Source organism: Spermophilus citellus, assembly GCF_964194105.1.
Source record: "Spermophilus citellus genome assembly, chromosome: 5".
Lineage (NCBI taxonomy): Eukaryota > Metazoa > Chordata > Mammalia > Rodentia > Sciuridae > Spermophilus > Spermophilus citellus.
Window position 1 is genome coordinate 6,029,721 of NC_138186.1, and position 20,681 is coordinate 6,050,401.

At 42.9% G+C, this 20,681-nt stretch overlaps 1 protein-coding gene across 5 annotated transcripts in view; it reads right to left on the reverse strand.

Moving 5' to 3' along the window:
- E2F3 (E2F transcription factor 3) overlaps positions 1-20,681 on the reverse strand; it is a 693,003-nt gene that overhangs the window by 579,067 nt on the left and 93,255 nt on the right. For 2 of the 5 annotated variants that reach the window (XM_081296306.1, XM_081296305.1), the window contains exon 5: positions 13,743-13,786. In XM_081296306.1, coding sequence (XP_081152432.1) covers positions 13,743-13,786 — 44 coding nt within the window. The other 3 variants (XM_081296308.1, XM_081296307.1, XM_081296309.1) reach the window with 3 other exon arrangements.

Genomic DNA, 20,681 nt, shown 5'->3' on the forward strand with positions numbered 1-20,681 from the left:
CAAAAAGAAAATTACCAACAACTAAGCCCGAGACGTGTCCCGAGGTTCAGGGAGGAGTTTTATGGAGTAGAGGAGAACACAAAGTGAACAGGCAGCACCTGGCCCCCTGCCTGATTTCAGTCCAAATCCTAAGGATAAGCCCAGATCAGTGGTGCACACCTGCCATCCCATCGACAGAGGATGAAGCAGGAGGATCGCCAAACAACCCAAATTACAAACTACCCAAAATAAATTATAGGCGAAGGATCTGAGCAGATATTTCCAAAAAAAAGATACACAAATAGAAGCCCTTTGAGTGTTCATTCTAGCCACCTGAGGAGCTTTTGAAAATTAGCAACAACTTGTGTTTAATCCCCAGCACCAATAAAAAGGACAAAAAGAAAATTACCAACAACTAAGCCCGAGACGTGTCCCGAGGTTCAGGGAGGGGTTTTATGGAGTAGAGGAGAACACAAAGTGAACAGGCAGCACCTGGCCCCCTGCCTGATTTCAGTCCAAATCCTAAGGATAAGCCCAGATCAGTGGTGCACACCTGCCATCCCATGGACAGAGGATGAAGCAGGAGGATCGACAAACAACCCAAGTTACAAACTACCCAAAATAAATTATAGGCGAAGGATCTGAGCAGACATTTCCAAAAAAAAGATACACAAATGGCTGATAAACACATGAAAAGATGGTAATCCTGTTAGCCACTAGGCAAATTAAAACCACAATGATCAACCACTTGGAATAAAATGAACAGATCAACAATATTGACAACACTTGAGTAAGATCACCCAGAGAGAAAAACAGAGGTAGAAGGGGTACAGAAACAAACCTCAAGGAACTCCAAATTTCACTGTCAAGCAGAGCAAAATGAGCCTATAAGAGAAACCAAGCAGCAGCTACCAAAGAAGGCAAGCATGCCAAAGATGGCAAAAGAAGAGAACATGTGAAGGAGGTGAATATGGTCAGCACTGTTGAATAAAAATGAAAGACTAAAATAAATGAAAATGTCCCTTGGACTTAGTGATATAGAAATCATCGTGTTTTCATGAAATGATGGTGAATTACTAAGAAATTGGGCTGCTTTTCTGCAATGCTAGTGTGCAATATGGCACTCAAACATAAAAGATTTAGAGTAAATCAGTACCTTAATTATTTGCAATTAGTCTCAAGTCCTCTTGAAAGATGAGTCTGGAAAATAAAAACTGATTAAAAAATGCAAGTCCTCAATATGCTCACAAAACCACTGTGAGGGCTCTTCAAAACTACCTAAAAGGAATCAGCTGCCTAGGAGGGCCTTTCTGTACAGCGGGGTTAATGAAGCTGCACGCCTGGCTTGCTGCTTACAGAGGCTGCCTGTGCAGACACCTGCCTACCTGCATCTGACAAGATGCTACCCACTGCTGCAAGACCTCGGGCGGTCGCAGTAACCCACAGCTACACACAGGAAGCAGGTACCGACCAGGCGTGCAGATCGCCTTCCAGATCACACCAAGGAGACGTGTCCCGAGGTTGGGGGGCGGGGGGGGGGAGTATGGAGTAAAGGACACAAAGTGAACAGGCAGCACCTGGCCCTCTGCCCGACTGAGTCCAAATCCTTACTAAGGATAAGCCCAGATCAGTGGCGCACACCTGTCATCCCCGCGACAGAGGCTGAGGCAGGAGGATCGCCAAGTTCAAGGCCAGACTTGCAGTTTGGCGAGGCCCCGTCCCACCGTAGGAAACGGACGGGCTGGGCTGGGGCTCCGGGGGAGCGCCCGGGCGTCGACTCCGGTCCCCGGCGGGTCAGCCGGACACCTGCGAACGTCCCGTCGCCCCACGAATCAGCCACGCAGACAGTGGGAGGGCAAATGAAGCAGGCCAACTGCGGACCCGGGATCTAGGGGGCCAGACGCGCCGGCCACGGCTGCGGCCGAAGACCGATCCCCGCCGACCCCGGTCCCAGCTGGTGGCAGAGACTGAGAGCGATCGGCGCGACCACGACAACCGCGGAAACGAGGCTCTGCCACAGAAGTGGTGCAGGTCACATTCTGACCGCAGTAGGGAAATAACACACCTTTCCAAAGTGGGGGGAATCTACCCGCTGCTTTCCGGAAACGGCACGGAGTTTACAAGGAGCGCGCCATGACACTTACGTTGATGTACGCATGCTCGGCGACGGTGGCCCTGAGAGGTCAAATTGCGTCACTGCTGAAAGCGCGACTCCCGGTTGAACTCTACTTAGGAATGCCTGTCTTTCCAGTTCCTTTGGTTGCAAGAGCCAAAATAAGTCGCCAAGTCCTCAGAGTTCTTAGAATCGCCGACTGACTAACTCCCGAGCTCTTGTAACTTGTCAGGAACTCTGCGAAGCACTTTACATAAACATTATCTCTCTATTTATTATTAGTGTTCCTGGCTTACACCCACAGTTCCTCTACCAGAGTGATGCTCCCTAGGCCCAATCCACTTCTGACTCCCAGAGAAACTGCTGTCCTCACTGTATTTTGGTAGTTTGCCCAAACTTTGGTAGGAAGGATAAAGAAGAGTTGGAAGATTAAATCTAATATGAATCATTTAACACCCAAGGGTTGTGTTGAGAGGTTTTGTTTTGATTATCTCATTTCTTAGAAGGCAGTTCCTACGTCCCTACAATGGAGTGTACTGATTCTGACCTCAATATAAGTTATCTCACTTGATTAGTATTTTCCCAAGACAGTATATTTATTCGACTTTGTTTTCCAGAAAAGTTTCTGCAGTTTAAAAAGTGGAGGAAGCAGACTGTTAACAGGAGTCAGAAATTGTGTCCTCTGCCCCACTTTGAGTATCATCACAATTTGAGGCAATTATTTTGCAAATGTCTCTCCTAGTATGTCTTTCCTAGAATTCCTCATCTACTCCAAATGCCACCTTTTGCTCATCCATGCCCACAAGACAATCTAAATTGTGACTTGGGACCCACCTGTAGCCCTTACCTACTAGAAGTATGCATGTGTAAATTACCCTGGTTCTTTCATTACACCAAAAGTAGGCACTGGCTTATCTTGGTTGTAATTCCACTGCCTAACACATAACCTTGAATTTATAGCCTCTCAATAAATATTTGTTGAATGAATGAATGAATGAATGATTCTCCTTCTTTTCCCCAAGATCTAATTGAATTGGGTTAATAAAATTGTACTGAGTGTGCGCCCCTTAACTGCAAGCACTGTGACAGGCTTTGGAGCTACAGAGAAAGAAAGAGACTTCCATGGTGGTTGTAGGCTACTGGGAAGAAGCAGTTTTGGTAGAGAGTGGCAATTACTGTGAAGGAGGAGCGCACAGGACAAAGGTGTAGTGAGGGAGATACGCAGATTCACTCCAGGATGGGGGAGAGCAAACCCATGGAGGCCTGGAACTCTGGACGGTTCAACACTGTAAAGCAGAACAAGTGAGACAGGAGAGGTCAGCTGGAGAGGGGCAGGGCAGGAACAGATTCAGGTGAACCTGGTGCAGTAAACCATGGACATTAGCCCTAGTCATGGGTTTATTAGGCAGCATGCAGTATCTGAGCAAATATCTCAGGAGAATAGGTTCGAGGACAATACTTCAGGCACAGAGGAATAGCGAAGGCCTAAAGTAGGCTGTTAACTGTGGGGAGTGGGGAGGGAGGATAGACCGGGAGAGCTACTGAGGAGGTAGAATCAGCGAGACTTAGTGATCTCTGGTTGTAAAAGGAGAAGATGCAAGAATGTCTCCAGGTTTTTGGCTGAAGCAACGAACACAGATTCCTCCTCCACGAAATCTGCTCTTCGGATACTTTTAGTCTAAACCATTTGAAAAGCCAGGGACCCTGCCTCTAGGAATCTATCTTACAGAAATGACATATGTTCCAAGTGTTTTTGAAGCATCTCTTATAATAGCAAGAGTAGAAACCCTCTCCAGCTCCTCAACAGAGGATTGCCTACATGCATTTATAGTATCTGTACAGCTGTTGGAAAAGAATGAGTTGCTTTTAATGTGCGACACAAGATAATTTCTTAAATGGAAAAAGCAACTTGCAAGAAAGGAAGTGCAGGGTTGTATATAGTAATTGGAGTAAATATACGTATTATTTCTGGCAGGATATATAAGTAACTGGGTATGGGGTTGTCCCTGAGATAAAGCACTAAGAGAACAAGGAAGCTCAGAGGAAATGTTCTTTTCCTTACTTTATCATTTCGTACCTTTTATGTTTTGCAAATGTGTTATTTATCCAAAAAGTAAATTATAAAAAAACAGATTTTATAAGAAAAATTAAAATAACATTTGATAGTTTATCTGTTGTATTGTAATATTATTCAACAATTATTTTGAGATTTAACTTTACAGTAATATTTAAGTTTTAAATCTCCAATTCGGTGAGATAAATTTAACATAAAATTTATCATTTTAATTATGTTAAGTGGCAATTCAGTGCCATTAAGTTCATTCATTTTTGTGTAACCCTCACCACCATCCATCTCTGGAACTTCTTCATCTCCCCACCCTTCTTATTTCTCCCTCTCCCCAACTACTGGCAAGTGCCCTTCTGCTACCTGTTTCTATGAACTTGACTACTCTAGGTGACTCATATAACTGGACTCGTACACTATTTGTCCTTTTGCAACTGATTTATTGCACTCAGTCTAATACCTGTGAGGTTCGTTCATGGAACATGTCAGAATGTCCGTCCTTTTTAAGGCTGAATAATATTCCATTGCAGGTATAGACTACATTTTGTTTATCAATTTTAAACTTTCATGCTTTATTTCTCAAATCAGATTATAAAATAGATACACCAAAAATAATACACCTCATTTTATCATTGTTTTCTCAGCCCACAATTTTACACTAATGCTTACTAAATGTTTAGCAGTGGGCAAGCCAGTATAGACAAAGACACATTAAAATGCAAATGAACCTATAAAATAATGAGGAAAGCTAAATTTGGGGAGCACTTTTAAATGTGTACCAGTAACCATGTTAAGCCCTCTTTGTGGATTAACATCCTTACTCATCCCTAGAGCTCTGAAGTAGCCCTACTTAGTTCTCGTTCTTATATCAGGAATATTATCTTCTTAGCATCCTCTCTCTTAGGCTATGCTGTCAATCGTTTTAACAATTCTATGTGAGTACTTCACAAGAAGCTGTGTACTTCCATTAATAATAATGCAAAATTTCAAATTAAAAAAATATTGGCAAGAAAACAGAAAGGAATGATAGAGAATGTATGGAATAAAATCCATATGCCTTCAGAATGATCTGATGTTTTATATTAGCCTGACAATGAAAATTGAAGGGAATTGTGAGCAATAATAAAATTAGAGAATCTTTACTATCTCAGACATGAATCAAGCAAGAATGAAATAAAATAAATTTTAAAGTAGGAACATGTATTTACATTTTGCTTATGGTTTGAGCAATTAGCCATTGTACTTATAAATGTATGTCAATCAATATCCTTTTATGAGGAATAATTCATGTATTTAATTCACTATTGAAAAGTGATTTTAAAAAGTTAACATGAAATTTTCAGTGTGGAATATTAGATACACAGTAGAATAAGATTTAAAACAGGTTAATCTAGTTCTTATGTCAGAGATGGAAAGAGTAATAATGCTGTTGTTAAAGTTCAGTAAGTCACTGTGCATGCACAAGTATATTGTTATTTATATTAGCTTTTCATTGCATATGACAAAAATCCAGCCCTAATGTTTTTTCCATGCTAGAGACAGACCCCAGGGCCTTGTGCCTGCAACGCAAGTAGGCTATCACTGTGCCACATGCTACCATGCTACCACCCTGCTCCAATTTTTCTTATGTTAGAGGTGAGCTTGGCACATGTCAATCAATGGTACATTACATCGTGATTTGAATTCAATCTAATAAATTGGGAGTCAGAATAAAGTTCCCCACCTGGACACCATACAACTAAAGTAGTTTTTCTAGGAGGATTTATCAAGTGTGTTACACAAATCCAAAAAGAAAGATGTTGATGGTAAAGACAGAAGAAAATAAAGAAGAATGTAATAGCTAGGTCAAAAGAAAAATGAATGAAATGGATGAATGCATCAATGTGGAGGGTAAAAGAGAAGGCTGCTGCTGTTCCTAAATAAACTGATCGAAGGTAATAGAAAAGCTTGACATGAAATAGCCTCCTTTGTATGTGCGCCGAGTATGCTCCTTGTAATGTGACCACTAGGGGTCAGAGTGCTATACTTCTAATATCAGCCATCCTATCAGTTTATGCAAACCTATTTGGTTCAATTCCATAATTAATTCTATCTTTCACTCTCCCACTCTCGGTACAAGTGGTGTAGAGGCTGTACAAGTGGCCCATGGCCCAGGACCTTGCAATGAGAATACCACATTCTCTTGCCAGAGGGCATGTAACCCACACCAGACCAGAGCACATTCTGGGCTCCGCATCAACTGCAAGAATCCAAGGCTGAACTTTCCAGACCTGCCATGAGGAGGACTCATGCCTGACACCAAAGCTATTTCAGAGGAAAGCAGGGTGAGGTCAGCAAGTTCCAAAGACGACCCACGGCCTCTATACCCGGTGTACCCGGAGCTGAGCTCTTCAGTTTTGTGAATAAAAGTCTCCACTTTTCTTCCCTTAAGCTAATTAAAGTGGGTTTTTATGATTTTCAACCCAAAGAGTTCTGGCTAAAGCTCCTATTCTCTTAAAGATTAAAAATAACAATATGAGTCAGGTGCGGTGGTGTACGCCTATAATCCCAGTGGCTCTGGAGGCTGAGGCAGGAGGATCCCAAGTTCAAAGCTGGCATTAGCAACTTAGCGAGTCTCTAAGCAATTTAGCAAGACCATGTCTCTAAATAAAAGATAAAAAGGGTTGGGGAAGTAGCTTAGCAGTTAAGTGGTTAATCCCTGGAATAATAATAATTTGAATCTGTTGTCGAACTCTCTAATTGCTTATAAGTGTCAGTGGGAAACATGTTTTCTCTGTCCTTCTGTAACGCATGACTCAATATATAACAAATTTGTTAAGTTCTATAACAACACATTTATTGCACATATGCAGTACACTAAGTACTGTTCGCAGTGCTCAGGAAACAAAACATACCAATGTCCTGCCCTTTGAAGCGTTTATATGCTAGCAGGAAGAGATGGACCAAACAAACATGACGTTGAGAGCGCATTCCATGTTCAGTGGTGATAAAGATGGCCAAAAAACGACAGCAGATTACAGAGAACCAAGAACCAGAGCTTGAGGTTTTTAAGGATGGAGGTCAGAGTAGGTTCATTGACAGAAAAGAACCTCTAAAAAAAAAAGGCTTGGAAGGGGTGAGGGAGTGAGCCAAGGAATAGTCTTTTTCTTGGACATTCAAGAAAAAGAGTCCAGCTGGTGAAAGAGCCCTGATAGGAGAGTTGTGGCATGCTGAGGAGCAGCGGAAGCCCAGAGTGCTTGGGACGGAGTGAGGCCGAGTAGTAACAGAGGAGGTCAAAGGAGATCCTGGAGACAGTGAAAGAAACCAGATGGTGGAGGACCTCATCCTTGGCTTTTACTCAGAAAAGAAAAGAATGCAGGGCTGGGGTTGTGGCTCAGCCGTCAAGCACTCGCCTGGCACGTGCGAGGCCCTGGATTTGATCCTCAGCACCACCTAAAAATAGATGAAATAAAGAAATTGTGTTCAACTACAACTAAAAAAAGAGAGAGAGAGAAAGAAAGAATGGCAAAAGAAACTCGGGGGCCAGTACAGGTTATGAGAAGGAGGTCGGTTAGAAGACTGTTCAGTCACACGAGGGGCAGGCAGCTGGTCACATGGTGGCTCCAGTCCTGGTCTTTGGAGGAACCTCCCTGCTGATTTCCAGAGTGGCTGCACTAGTCACAGTCCCACCAGCAATGTAGGTGTGCACCTTCCCCCACAGCCTCTCAGCAATGGTGCTGTCTGAATCCCGATGGCGGCCATTCTAACAGGAGCGAGCAGAATCTCAGTGCAGTTTTGATATGCACTTCCCTAATCACTAAGGGTGTTGGATAGCCTTTCCGGTACTTCAACCATTTGTATTTCTTCTTTTGAGAAATGTCTGTTTAGATCATTTGCCCATTTATTGATTGGGTTATTTGTTTTTCTGATGTGAAATTCTCTAAGTTCTTGGGGATGGGGATGTAGCTCAGTTGGTAGGGTGCTTGCCTTGCACACACAAGGCCCTGGATTCAATCCCCAGCACCACAAACAAACAAAAAAATTGTAAGTTCTTTATATATTCTGGATATTAATTCCCTTTAGAAGAACAGCTGACAAAGGAACAAAAAATACCAAATTGTGCTATGTCTATGTGTAATAAATACACCACAATGAATACCACTTTTATATATAACTATAATACACTAATTAAATAGTAATAATAATAATAATAATAATAGAAGGAAGACAAGAAGAGTAGAGCAAGCAGATCAGGGAGGGAAAGGGAAGGTACTGGAGAATGAGACTGATCAAATTATGTGCATGTGCAAATATGGCATAATAAATCCCACCATTATGTATAACTATGATGCACCAGTAAAAATAATAATAATCCAGGAAAGCACCAACAGTCCTGTAGTAGGGAACTCAAGAGAGTTGAGAGAAGTGGTTTGACTGGGGACATGTCTAAAGACACTACCCACAGAACTCTCTGTAGTATGGATTTGTCATAAGAGAGAAAAAGAGAAATAAAGATGACTTTAAAGGTCTAGGCCTGGACAAGAAGAATGAAATCTCCCTAAACAGAAATTGAAAAGACGCAGACAGAGATCATCTGGGAGTGAGAAGGTTGAGATCAAGAACTCAGGATTTGAAACTTTATAATCTTTCTACCTGACTTTTCATTTTGAAATTTAATTTTAGAGTTCATAAAAGTTGCAAAAATAATTACAAATAATTCACCTGTGTCCTTCATCTGGCTTCCCCAGATGATAAGGCTCTATGAAGCCGGAGCACAGCCATCCACACAGGGAATCCCCAGGATGCTATTCACTGTCCTCGTGCAGAACAGTTCCTCATCCTTTATCTTTCATGACCTGGACACTTCTGAAGAAAAATGACCAGTTGTTTTGTAAAATGTCCCTCCCTGGGAGTCATCTGACGGTCCCTCACAGCTGAACTCGGGTTGTGGACTTTTGACAAGAACCCACAGAGGTGATGCTAAGCCTTCTCCACCAATCAGATCAAAGGCTCAGCTTGGTCTTGTGAACAGGGATACCCTTCGAACGTGGTCTCCCCCGTCACATTACCACTGCTCCCTTTGTTATTAACAAGGGTCTGATGGGAGACACTTTGAGATTATGTAAGTGCCTAGTGCCAGAGTGAGTTGCTGCCCCCTAATTGAGGCACCCTTTAATGGTACTTGTAGGCAATGATTATCACTGTGGTGTTTGCCAAATGGTGCTTTTCCATTTACACCACTCCCACTTATATTACTGAATGAGCTTTCCTTCTCACTTGTCTAGTAATTATTTATATTAGGATGGACTCATGGTATTTATTTTATGCTATGATTTGTAATCCAACACTAGCATTATTTAGTTGCTGGTATCATTCCAAAGTTGGCCATGGTTAGGTTGACTTCTGTATTCTTTTTTCCATGTCAAAAAAAAAAATCTAGATATACATACATATATGTATATGTATATGTTATGTATATCTATATCTACATTTTTTATCTATCTATCTATCTCTATATATATATATATGTATATATATATATATATGTGTGTGTGTGTGTGTACCACACACACACACATTTTTCCCGTTTATTCTGTAACCACAAGAGGCTTAGGTTCATCTTGCACCTTCTCTGCCCCAACCCTGGCATCAGGCAATTCTCCAGGAAGCCATGGGTCCCATTAGTTTAAAATAGCATTTGGAAATGCCCAAGATCTGGGCACCAGACATGCTCGTTGCTTGTCTGGGTCATTGCCTCAGGAGCTGGGATTTCATCATGTTAAACCTGAGGTGTCCATCAGGCACCCAAGAGAATAGGTTAGCTTGGTGGTTGGGTTTATGACTCTAAGGGTTCTTGTTTTGCTTTGTTTTTGGTACCAGGAGGTGAATTCAAGGGCACTCAACTACTGAGCCACATCCCCAGCCCTATTTTGTATTTTATTTAGAGACGGGGCCTCACTGAGTTGCTTAGCGCCTCAGCACCATTGCTGAGGTTGGCTTTGGATTTGCAATCCTCCTGCCTCAGCCTCCCAAGCTACTGGTATTACAGGTGCATGCCACTGTGCCCAGCTTGATTCTGAGGTTTTAAGGAGAACTTTTGGCTGAAAATATGAACTTGGGGGTCACTGGCATGAAGGTGACCTATAGGGCCAGGAGAGGGGGTGAGATCACCTGTGGAGTGAGACTGAGTCTTAGGGCACCCAGTGTTAAGCCCGGAAACAATCCTGAGAAGATCACCCAGGGAGGGAGGAATATTTCTGTGGGGGATCGGGGCCCCAGAAGCCAGGTGATGAAAGCGTATCACAGGTGGGTGGCAATGACAGGCCACGTGACATGAAGACGGCATTGTCGTGACAGCGAGCCACCTGGAGGGGCAGTTCTGGAGCAGTGATGTGGGGGAGAGCCCAGCGGAGGGATTCCAGGATGAAGGGGATCCAACAGAAGGAGTGCAGAAGGCTCCTGGAAGGTTTGCTGCAGAGAGGAGCAGACTGGGGGTACAGCACGGAGGAAGGGGGTTCAGAAGGAAAGAACCGATGTTTAAGAGAGGAGGACCAGGAGCCCACTCATATGCTAAATAGGAACGGCCTGTGGAGGTGGGGAGATGGATGAAGGGCGAGGAGGGGAAGGGCTGCAGGGGGATGCCTGAGAAGGGCCACTGACTCTCTGTGACTTGTTACCCCACTAATTTCCAAAGCACCGTGTCACACCACTGTAGGTACAGACGCGTGGGGAATGAATGAGAGTGGTTTACTTACTTTTCAAAATCAGATACCTTTGGCTGATGCTATTTTCAAATCCAAATTTAAAGATGTCATTTTCCTAAGAGACTAGAGCTTTCTAGAAAGACGGAAGTGACTGTCAATAGTCAACTATAATATACTGGAAATGTATTTTGCTGGCAAGAATCAGCAAGTGGTCACTGCCAGGAAGATGTGGAAAGAGAAAAATCTCTCTCTCCTCTCTCTCTCTCTCTCTCTCTCTCTCTCTCTCTCTCTCTCTCTCTCCTCTCCCTCTCACCATAGAGCAGTCATGGTTTTTATTTGGGGATAAAACACATTCACTAAATGATCTCTATTGGTTACATCTCTCACTGGCTTCTTTCCAAATATTTCCCTGCAAGTGATGAATCTGTAGGAGAAATTCAGAGATTTGCAATTTCACCAAGAGCAAATCTCTTTGAGAGTGAGCGAGGAGAATAACAAAGGTCAGAGAGGGTTTTACTACTGAGAAACTCTTTGTCAGAGAACTGAACAGAACCCTCGCAGCCACTGATTTCATGAGAATTTACTCCCTGAACCTACAGAAAAAGCAGATTTAGATTGCAACAGCTGGCAGAGGAGAGAGCAGAGGAGAGTATTCAGTTTCAGTTTATTTGCTTATTCTAAATTTCTTGAAGAGCCTCTTTGAGGTTGTCCATTCAATAGGAGAGTAAGAGCAGAGATCAAAGAAAATGCAAGCCAGGAGAAAATAAAGGAAACATTTTGTTTTAATTTTGTTGTGTTCTTATATTCATCCTCTACAATTTCTCAAATGGTAAGAAGACAGTGACTTGTTACAGCACTTATTTTCAAAGCACATATTTGATTATGTTATGTCTAAATATGGGCAGAATTCACATCCTAAATGAATTTACTCCCAGCAAAACTACTCCCTGAAGTCGATTGGTGTTTACATAATTATGATGCATGGTTATACAAATGACATACGTCAGTTTATTGAATTGATTGTTGATCAGATATCTGAACTAATGGAAGAAAACAGTGGTGTGGTTAATCCAAAATAATCTAATGTCATTAATATTTGATTTTGAAGAAAGAATTGTCAGATAGCAATGAATCTTGGTATTTTTAACAATCTAAGATCTTAAAATCTTCGAACAAAGCAAGGAGAACACACGGAGTAGAGACAGATGATGTTCAGAGCCAGGTCTTACACGTACTGACCTTGCAATAACCGAGTGGGAATCGATCATCTGGAAGTTTCCCAGCTTCCTTATCTATTGTACATCTATGGGCGACGGTGTTCAGTTTCCTGTTGGGAAGGACCTCCTCTTACTTACTCAATTCTGGGCAGGGATGTGCCACTCGGCCTCTATATTGGGCATGTAACTAAGACCAGTTCCTGGAGCCTAGTATCCTCTGGCCACTGCAGAGGATTTGGTGAGTACATATGACCTGGTGACCCATTCAACCCACACTACCCTCCCTGGAAGAGAGTCCACGAATGAGCACAGGCAATGGCCCCAAGTCCCTAGTTACCATTGTAATCTGACATAGCCGTGCCCTCTGACCCTGACTGATCCGTCTACACTAGACTTCTTACCAATGTGGGCAAACCAGAGTTCTTTCCTCATGAATGAGAAATTGGGACTCAGAGTGCAGCATCCTTGCAGTGTATGCCCAGTGTCCAGTACCTCGCTCTAACAATGTTAGGAAAATACCCTGTGACTGTGGGAGGAGAGATTGCTGTTCTAGAGAGAGAGTGGGGGGAGAAAGAAGCAGCCCCGTGGGAAAATGAGTGGAGCATTCCTGATTGATTCCGGAGGCCAGGCTGCATCCTCGACTCTTGGTTCTCTAAGGGCTCACCTTTGACCCTTCAAATTCATTTCCTGCTGGAAGCCAGCTCTAGTTGGTTCTTATTGTCAGTCGAGAGCCTTAACTAATCCTGCAGTTCCTGAAGGTGTCTTCAGAGAAGGCAGATGAATGCATCCATCCAGGGTTGGGATTCTGGGAGTAAAAAAAACAGGAAGGGAAGGAATGGAAAAGACCATTGGGAATGTAGTTTCTATGGCTCAAAATGGGGGTCAAGTTGGGTTGAGAAGAAGGAGAATCCAAAATGGAATAAACACAGCTACAACAGGTCTGATTTGGAAGGCAGTATGAGTCTGCCGCCCTGTGGGTGTCAGAAATTGAGAGGAAGGAAAGGAGGATATATTCTAAGAGTGAGATGGCAAAGTAGATGAATCCTAAATTGTAACAAGATCCAGGATGTGGCTGGGAGAGTGGACTGTCGCTGTAAGAAGCAGTCATTGTAGGAGAGAGGTGGGGACTGTGAGGCTAAGAAGAAAGTGGCTGAACTCAGGTAAAGAAAAACGTGTTTTCTAGAAATATGGTGATTGACAGAATCAAATTATATTGGAGAGTTTATTCTCAGTGTCAATAAATTGAGACTGAGTAGATGAAATATAATTGTATAACAGGTCCTGACACCAACATATATAAAATTAGTTGATAGCTGCAATAAATTAAATGAGGTAGAGGATATGTATTTATAATGCATTTAAGTAACCTCTAACTCCCCCTCCAACTTGCCATGGAAACATAATTTAATACTGAAAACATAAGAAAAAAAGAAATTACATGGAAAAAAAGTCAATTTCTTTCTAAAGAATTGACTTACCGTGGAAAAAACTAAGAACACAATAAAAATACATTTAAAAATAATACTTTGAGAAAATACCTTTGTGAGGCTGGGGCTGGGGCTCAGAGGCAGAGCGCTTGCCTAGATGTGTAAGACACTGGGTTCGATCCTTAGCACCTCATGAAAATAAATAAAGACAAGCTGTCCATCTACAACTACAATACATAAATAAATAAAATAAAATACCTTTGCAGAAGCACGTCTCAGAAACCATAAAGTATAGGAAAACCCTGTAGAATATATGCCTTTAAATTATTTTATTATTAACAGAAAGACAGTTAGTTAAAACGTTCCATTAAAATCTTAGAAAAGGGGGCTGGGATTGTGGCTCAGCGGTAGTTCACCTAGCACGGCGGGCGGGACCCAGGTTCGATCCTCAGCACCACATAAAAATAAAGGCATTGTGTTGTATCCATCTACATCTAAAAAAACAAATATTTTTTAAAAAATCTTAGAAAAGTAAAATAAATTGAATTGATTATTGATCAATCAATTCACTCAACCCTGAGTGAAATAAAACTAAAAGCATATTAAGTAAATTAACAATTAAAAACACTTGACAAAGAAAGCCCAAAGCTGGTTTTTAAATAAAGACCAATAAGGGGCCGGGGCTGTAGCTCAGTGGCAGAGCGCTTGCCTCGCACATGTGAGGTACTGGGTTGGATCCTCAGCACCACATTAAATAAATAAATAAATAAATAAAAGATATTGTACCAACTACAACTAAAAAAAATATTTTAAAAAAGACTAATAAAATGAAGAAGTGATAAATGTAACACAATAAAAAGAAAAAGCACAATACTTAAAAATGAGAAGGCAGATGTGGCAAACGTCAAAAGGGACATGAACTTACAAAGGAAACAAAATCATAAGAGAGCTTCTATAGAAATAGGAAATGTTGATAAAATTCGCTTTGAAAAATAGCAAGAAAACCTGCAAACAACCCAGTGTCCTTCAACTAGTTAATATATAAACTCTGGTACATAAATACAATGGCATGTCACCCCCCAAAAATGAACTTATACATACATCAATGTGGGGGGAATCACATTGTGATTCATGAAAGAAGCCCCATTCCAGTGGCTACACAGTACACAACATCTTGAAAAAAGGTAAAACCTAAAACAGAACAGAGACTGACAGGAACTGGGAACAAGGGAGGGACTGACTAGCAAAGTTCCTCTGCCTTCCCCACCACGGTCTCCGCTGTATTGGTAATGGTATTTATTGCCTGACTGCATATGCATTTGTCAAAACTCTTAGAAGAATGCACTAAAAATAGTGGACTCTACTGTATACAAATTATACTTCAACAAACCTAACTTTAAAACTTTTTGAATGGACAAAAATATTAAAGAATAATGCTAGCTTCGCGCAGTGGTGCATGCCTATAATCCTAGCGACCTGGAAGATTGAGACAGGAGGATCGTAAGTTCAAAGCCAGCCTCAGCAAAAAAGTGAGGCTCTAAGCAACTCAGTGAGATCCCGTCTCACTAAATAAAATACAAAATAGGGCTGGGGATGTGGTTCAGTGGTTGAGTGCACCTGAGTTCAGTCCCCAGCACCTCCCCCAAAAAAAGGAATAATACTAAAAATTAGTAAAAACAGTTTTTGTGCTCTTTTTCTTCTTTTTTTTTTTAATGTGGTGCTGGGGATTGAACCCATGGCCTTATGCATGCAAAGCAAGCACTCTCCCAATTGATCTATATCTTGGCCTCATAAAAAAGTTTTTATTTAAAAAAAATTACTATAACAACAAAAATTTAAATTATACATTTTTTTTTTATTGTTAGATAGGATCTCACTCAGTTGCTTAGGGCCTTGCTAATTGTCAGAGGCTGGCCTCCAACTTGTAACCCTGCCTCAGCCTCCTAAGCCTAGATTACAGGCCACCAAGCCTGGCTAAATTTTATTTTATTTTATTTTTTTTAAAGAGAGAGTGAGAGAGGAGAGAGAGAGAGAGAGAGAGAGAGAGAGAGAGAGAGAGAGAGAGAATTTTTAAATATTTATTTATTTATTTTTTTAAGTTATCGGCGGACACAACATCTTTGTTGGTATGTGGTGCTGAGGATCGAACCTGGGCCACACGCATGCCAGGCGAGCGCGCTACCGCTTGAGCCACATCCCCAGCCCCTGGCTAAATTTTAAATTATATTTAAACAGAAATCTGGAACAAAAGAAAAACTAAGGAAACCAAACTTTTTTTTTTTTTTTTAATTGAAATGGAGCCTTGTTATGTTGCCCAAGCTAAACTCAAACTCTTGGGCTCAAGTTTACCTAAGACTATAGGTGCATGCAAAAAAAAAAAAAAATGTGAAAAAACATTATTTTTGTCTGGAAAAAAAAAATACCTGGCTACTCCCACTGACTCCAGAGGCTGAGGTAGGAGGATCTCAAGTTCAAAGCCAGCCTCATCGACTTAGTGAGGCAATACCCTGTCTCAAAATAAAAAGAGCTGGTAGGGTGGGGGTGGCTGGGTGGTTAAGTACCCCTCGGTTCAATCCCCAGTACCTAAAAAATAAAATGAGAAAGAAAAGGTAATACTTTGTTACGGACCCTTCCTTTTCCAATAGTGTGGCAAGAGCGTTAGAGGTTGCTGTAGTTTGGATCGGGAGTGTGCCCCAAAGGCCATGTGTTAATGGCTTGGTCCCCAACTTTGCTCTGTTGGTAGTGTGGAACCTTGAAGAGATGGGAGGTCTTCCTGGGGTGTGTCCTTGAAGGGGACAGTGGGACCTCCTACTTTTCCTCTTCTGTTGCATGCTGGCCATGAGGTGAGCTGCTCTGCTCCACCACGAACTCACCACCACGCTGTGCTCCTCGGCACAGGCCTGAAAACCATGGAGCCAAGTGATACTGGAATGAAACTTTTAAAAACACAAGCCAAAATAACCTTTTCCTAATGATGAGTTGATTTTCTTGGGCATTTGTTATAGTAACAGAAAGCTGACAAAGTGTGTGGGGGGGAAGGACTAATGATTATTTTTCTTTCTTTTTTGCCAGACCTGAACTTTGGTTAGTGTTCACCTTCATGCAATCCTCTGGACAAAGTCAGACGACCAACCATAGACCTGGCTCTAGGGGCTTCTGTTTCTTAGCAGTGGATTCTCATGCTCTGTCCGTCTCTTCTAGCCCTCGGTATAAAGTCCTTGTCTCCACATCTGTCTTGAGGCAATTCTAAATGCCATTCTGGGGCCGGGAGGAGAGGCGAGTCTGCTCCAGGCCCGCATTCCAGCCACACTTTTGTAAATGGTAATTGGCCACTTTGTCAGGCAGAACTGCATTAAGGGAGGTGGCTGGATGAGACCTATGGGACCAGGAGTGTTTTAAAAATATTGATGCCAGCTCTTAGATTTCAGAAGAGCCACTTTGAACCAAGGCCCTCCTTCTGCAGCTGTGACACAGGCCACAAGACACAGTCAACACGCTCCGAAATTCAGACATTGTTATACTATGTTCTCTAACATTTCAGACTTTTACCAAAAAATGGTCCTAGTCCCCAAGATAAAATGCATGATAGTCATTCGGCCAGGTGTTTCCTATTTCATAAGAAGAGGTAGGATCATTAACTTTCAGCCTAGGACAGAAAGATTTTTATTTTTTTTGGAACTACCCTTAGTTTATATGATTCTATAATTTGGTGCCTTAATTTATGCCCAATTCCAGTATAAAATCCTTCACCATTTAGAACTTCTTCTTGGAGACAAATAACAGAAATCACAATCTGAACTGGCATAGATTTTTTTTTTAAAGGGATGTTACTGGCTTATATAACTGAAAAACCTTGGTTTTCATCTCACATCAATCAAGGCTGGTTTGGGATTAAGGTTAAACAGAAATGCCATTGATTTTGTGTCTTGAGAAGGTCTCCAACTCCAGGGACAGCAAGATGACAGCCTACAGTGACCTGATTCAATTCGGTAAAAAAAAAAAAAATTCAAGTGTGCCTTTTAGTAATCCCGGCATTATCTGATTTGTTTTTATTCACTTGATTGGAGCATATAGCTGTCCCTGAACATGTTTGTGTATTGAGATATCATTCACATACCTCATACTCTACCCCATGTGAACTCTTTGGAAGTATGGGACATGGGGTGGCACCACCTACAGGGCCTGGCTTCCTGGAGTACAGTGACATGAGAACAGGAAGGCGGATGGGGGGCTCGCCCCCCAAACTGAGTTTAGATGGCATGGCTGATTTCTCTGGAAGCCACCTGAGGGGTCTGAGAGCTACAGTTCTGTAGAGTCTACAGTCACCCCTGGGTGGCCCTTCTTGGAGACCCTGGTTTAAAACACCTTATTCACTGGTCTTCTACCCACGCTGAAGAAGGCTTGGTCCTAGGTTATATCCACTTCTCTACCTGGCTCTTGGTTTCCTGTGTAGTAGACACAAAAGACGATTTTCTGAATTTCCTCATTTTCAACCCACTCTTTATCTGTCCTGATGTGAAGTCCGTCATTCCCCAGCAACATTCTGGCTGACTGAGAAATGTCCCCAGCAGGGCTTCCCCATCAGAACCCTGTCATAGATCTGATTCACAGGCCCCTGTCATGCAGGGTCAGGGTTAAGAGCCTGACTTGGAATCAGTTGGTCCTATCCTCGAATCTTAGTTGTACTTTTAGACCAAGACGCAAGAAAAGACCACTGACTCCAATTAAAATCAAATTAAAGCAAGCTTACTATTTCAACTGGCCGGGCTGCCTCTCCCACCCAAAACTGCGGGAACAAGACAGCCCGGCTGGTCGAAATAATAAGGTTGCTTTAATTTGATTTTAATTGGAGTCAGTGGTCTTTTCTTGCGTCTTGGTCTAACATTTTGGTGGCCCCAGCGAGATGGCTCCCAATTTTAAGAGAAAATCAGGTTGGGTCTATCACGTACCACATTCTAATTCAGTGAAGGGGTGCATCACTTAAATTCCCTGAACTTTGCTTTGTTTTGTTTTTTTGTTTCAGTACCTGGGATTGAACCCAAGGGCACTCAAATACCGAGCCACATCCTCAGCCCTTTTTTTGTATCTCATTTACAGGCAGGGTCTCACCGAGTTGCTGTGGCTGGCCTTGAACTTGAAATCTCCTGCCTCAGTCTCCCAAGCTGCTGGGATTACAGGTGTGTACCTTTAATTTCTTAATTTAAAAGATTGGGATAGATAATATTATCCCAATGAGAGTTGTGAGGAGTATAAATGTGATGTCTGTATAAGGACACAGAATCTATGTCACTTTCTGAAAGTCTCTTATGACCTAATAAGTCAATATGGGAAAAATGCTTTGATGTGTTTCTTGGGGCTAAGGCTCCAGGAGTGAAGTTCTACTATCAAGATACTTAGAGGAGGGTTGATCCTGTTCACTACGCCTCTTTATTCCTCAGAGTGGACAGGTCTGGGTGTGCCCGTTTGGACAGGTGGGAGTTAAAGGACGAATCAGGCTGGGAGAAGAGGGAAAGAACGGATGAAGTCAGTGCTGACGGACAAGCAGGGTGCAGTGGGAGTGGCTCCCGTGGGCTCCGGGGCTGGTCCATGGTGACTCTTCCCAACCCTACACTCAGACAGCAGGTGGTTGGTGGAGTGCATCAGCCACGGGAGATGGAATGTTCCCACCACAGAACCTGGCAGCTCTACAAATCCGACGTCCCACCACCCACAACCCAAAGAACAAACTGGCGACCATTTACCAGCATGACTGAAAGAAGTACTCGCAGGTCAGAACTGCGCCGGGAGTGGCTTGGACAATGACAACCGAAGGGAGCGTTGTTTTGGGGGTTTCTTCTTCTTTCCTTTATGCTTTTGGGAAGGTCCCTTTATTCACTAATGTTTTTATGTGAGCAGATTCTTGAACAAATGGGGGCCAAGGATCCAGCTGCTCTCTAAGCCCTGACAAGTGGAAGCAAGACCTGTGTTCAGTGGCATCGGTCACGATAGAAACAACAAATGGCCCTTGCCTTCCCTGCGAGGGTGCTGAAGGAGCCTCCCTCCGAGGGACCAAGGGGACAAGGGACCAGGTTCCTCCGCCCTCACTGCACCGCAGGATGTCGCTCAGGGGCCCAATTATATTCCAAGAGAGCAGGGAAATTCTCTCTGAGGTGGTGACATTTAAGCAGAAGCCTGGGATGAGAGGCACCAGGGGAAGAAGGATGTGAGGCTTCGAGGGGAAGCCATCCAGGTGCAGGGCAGGGCAGAGCCAGGCCCCGGGGTAGGAGGGAGAGGGCTGCGTGGGGAGGAATTAGACTCAGGCAGAGATCAGCTCTACCAGGCTTTCTGTGCCCTTAATCAGCAAGAGATACGTACTGCCCTCCAGGAATCTGTCAGGGATTACAATGTCAAATTTCCTGATGCTCCACATTGACTAAAGCTCGGTTGACAGATCCAATATTAATAGAGGATTGCCTTAAGGGTAAGGAGTGCATGCTTGTCTCTAGAAATCTATCGGCGGGTTAAGTCAGATGAGCGGGGAGCTGGCCTGCACTGATGAAAGGTTCTGGGACTTGGTGCCATGTGGCCAGATTAAGGGACATGTGGCAGCTAGTAAGTAAATGCCCCCGGTGATCCTTACCTTTGTATATTCTCCTTCCACAGTGACACTGGCTGGCCTGCGTCCTCAGTAGGAGACCAAGGAATGAAATGTGTGACTTCTGAGGCCAGGTCCTAAAGGGCATTGAGCATCTGCCCTTTTGTCTCTTGGGTCATTTGTTCTGGGGAAGTCAGTGGCCCTGTAGAGAGGACACTTAAGTAGTCCTGTGAAGGAGCCCACGGGGAAGTCCTCCAGCCAATAGCCAGCGCCAACATGACAATGATGAGTGTCAGCTCAAGCAAGTCCCCACCCCCGGACAGCCTTCAGATAACCCCACCTGGCCAACACCTGACAGCCACCTCGGCAAGGCACACTCCAGCCAGCTCCCAAAACCCTGACCCTCGGAAGCCCCATGAGAGAATAAAGGTTTGCTGTTGTCTTAAGGAAATGCATTTTGGGGTATCTTGTTATCCAGCAACAGATTAAAGCAGCCATTAAAGAGAAACAACTGTAGTAACCTCTTTGCTATGATGATGGAAATTTCTCCGAATGCTTATATAGCACTAAATGAAATAATATATATCGATATTTTAAAGCATGAAATGAAGTCATAGCATGTA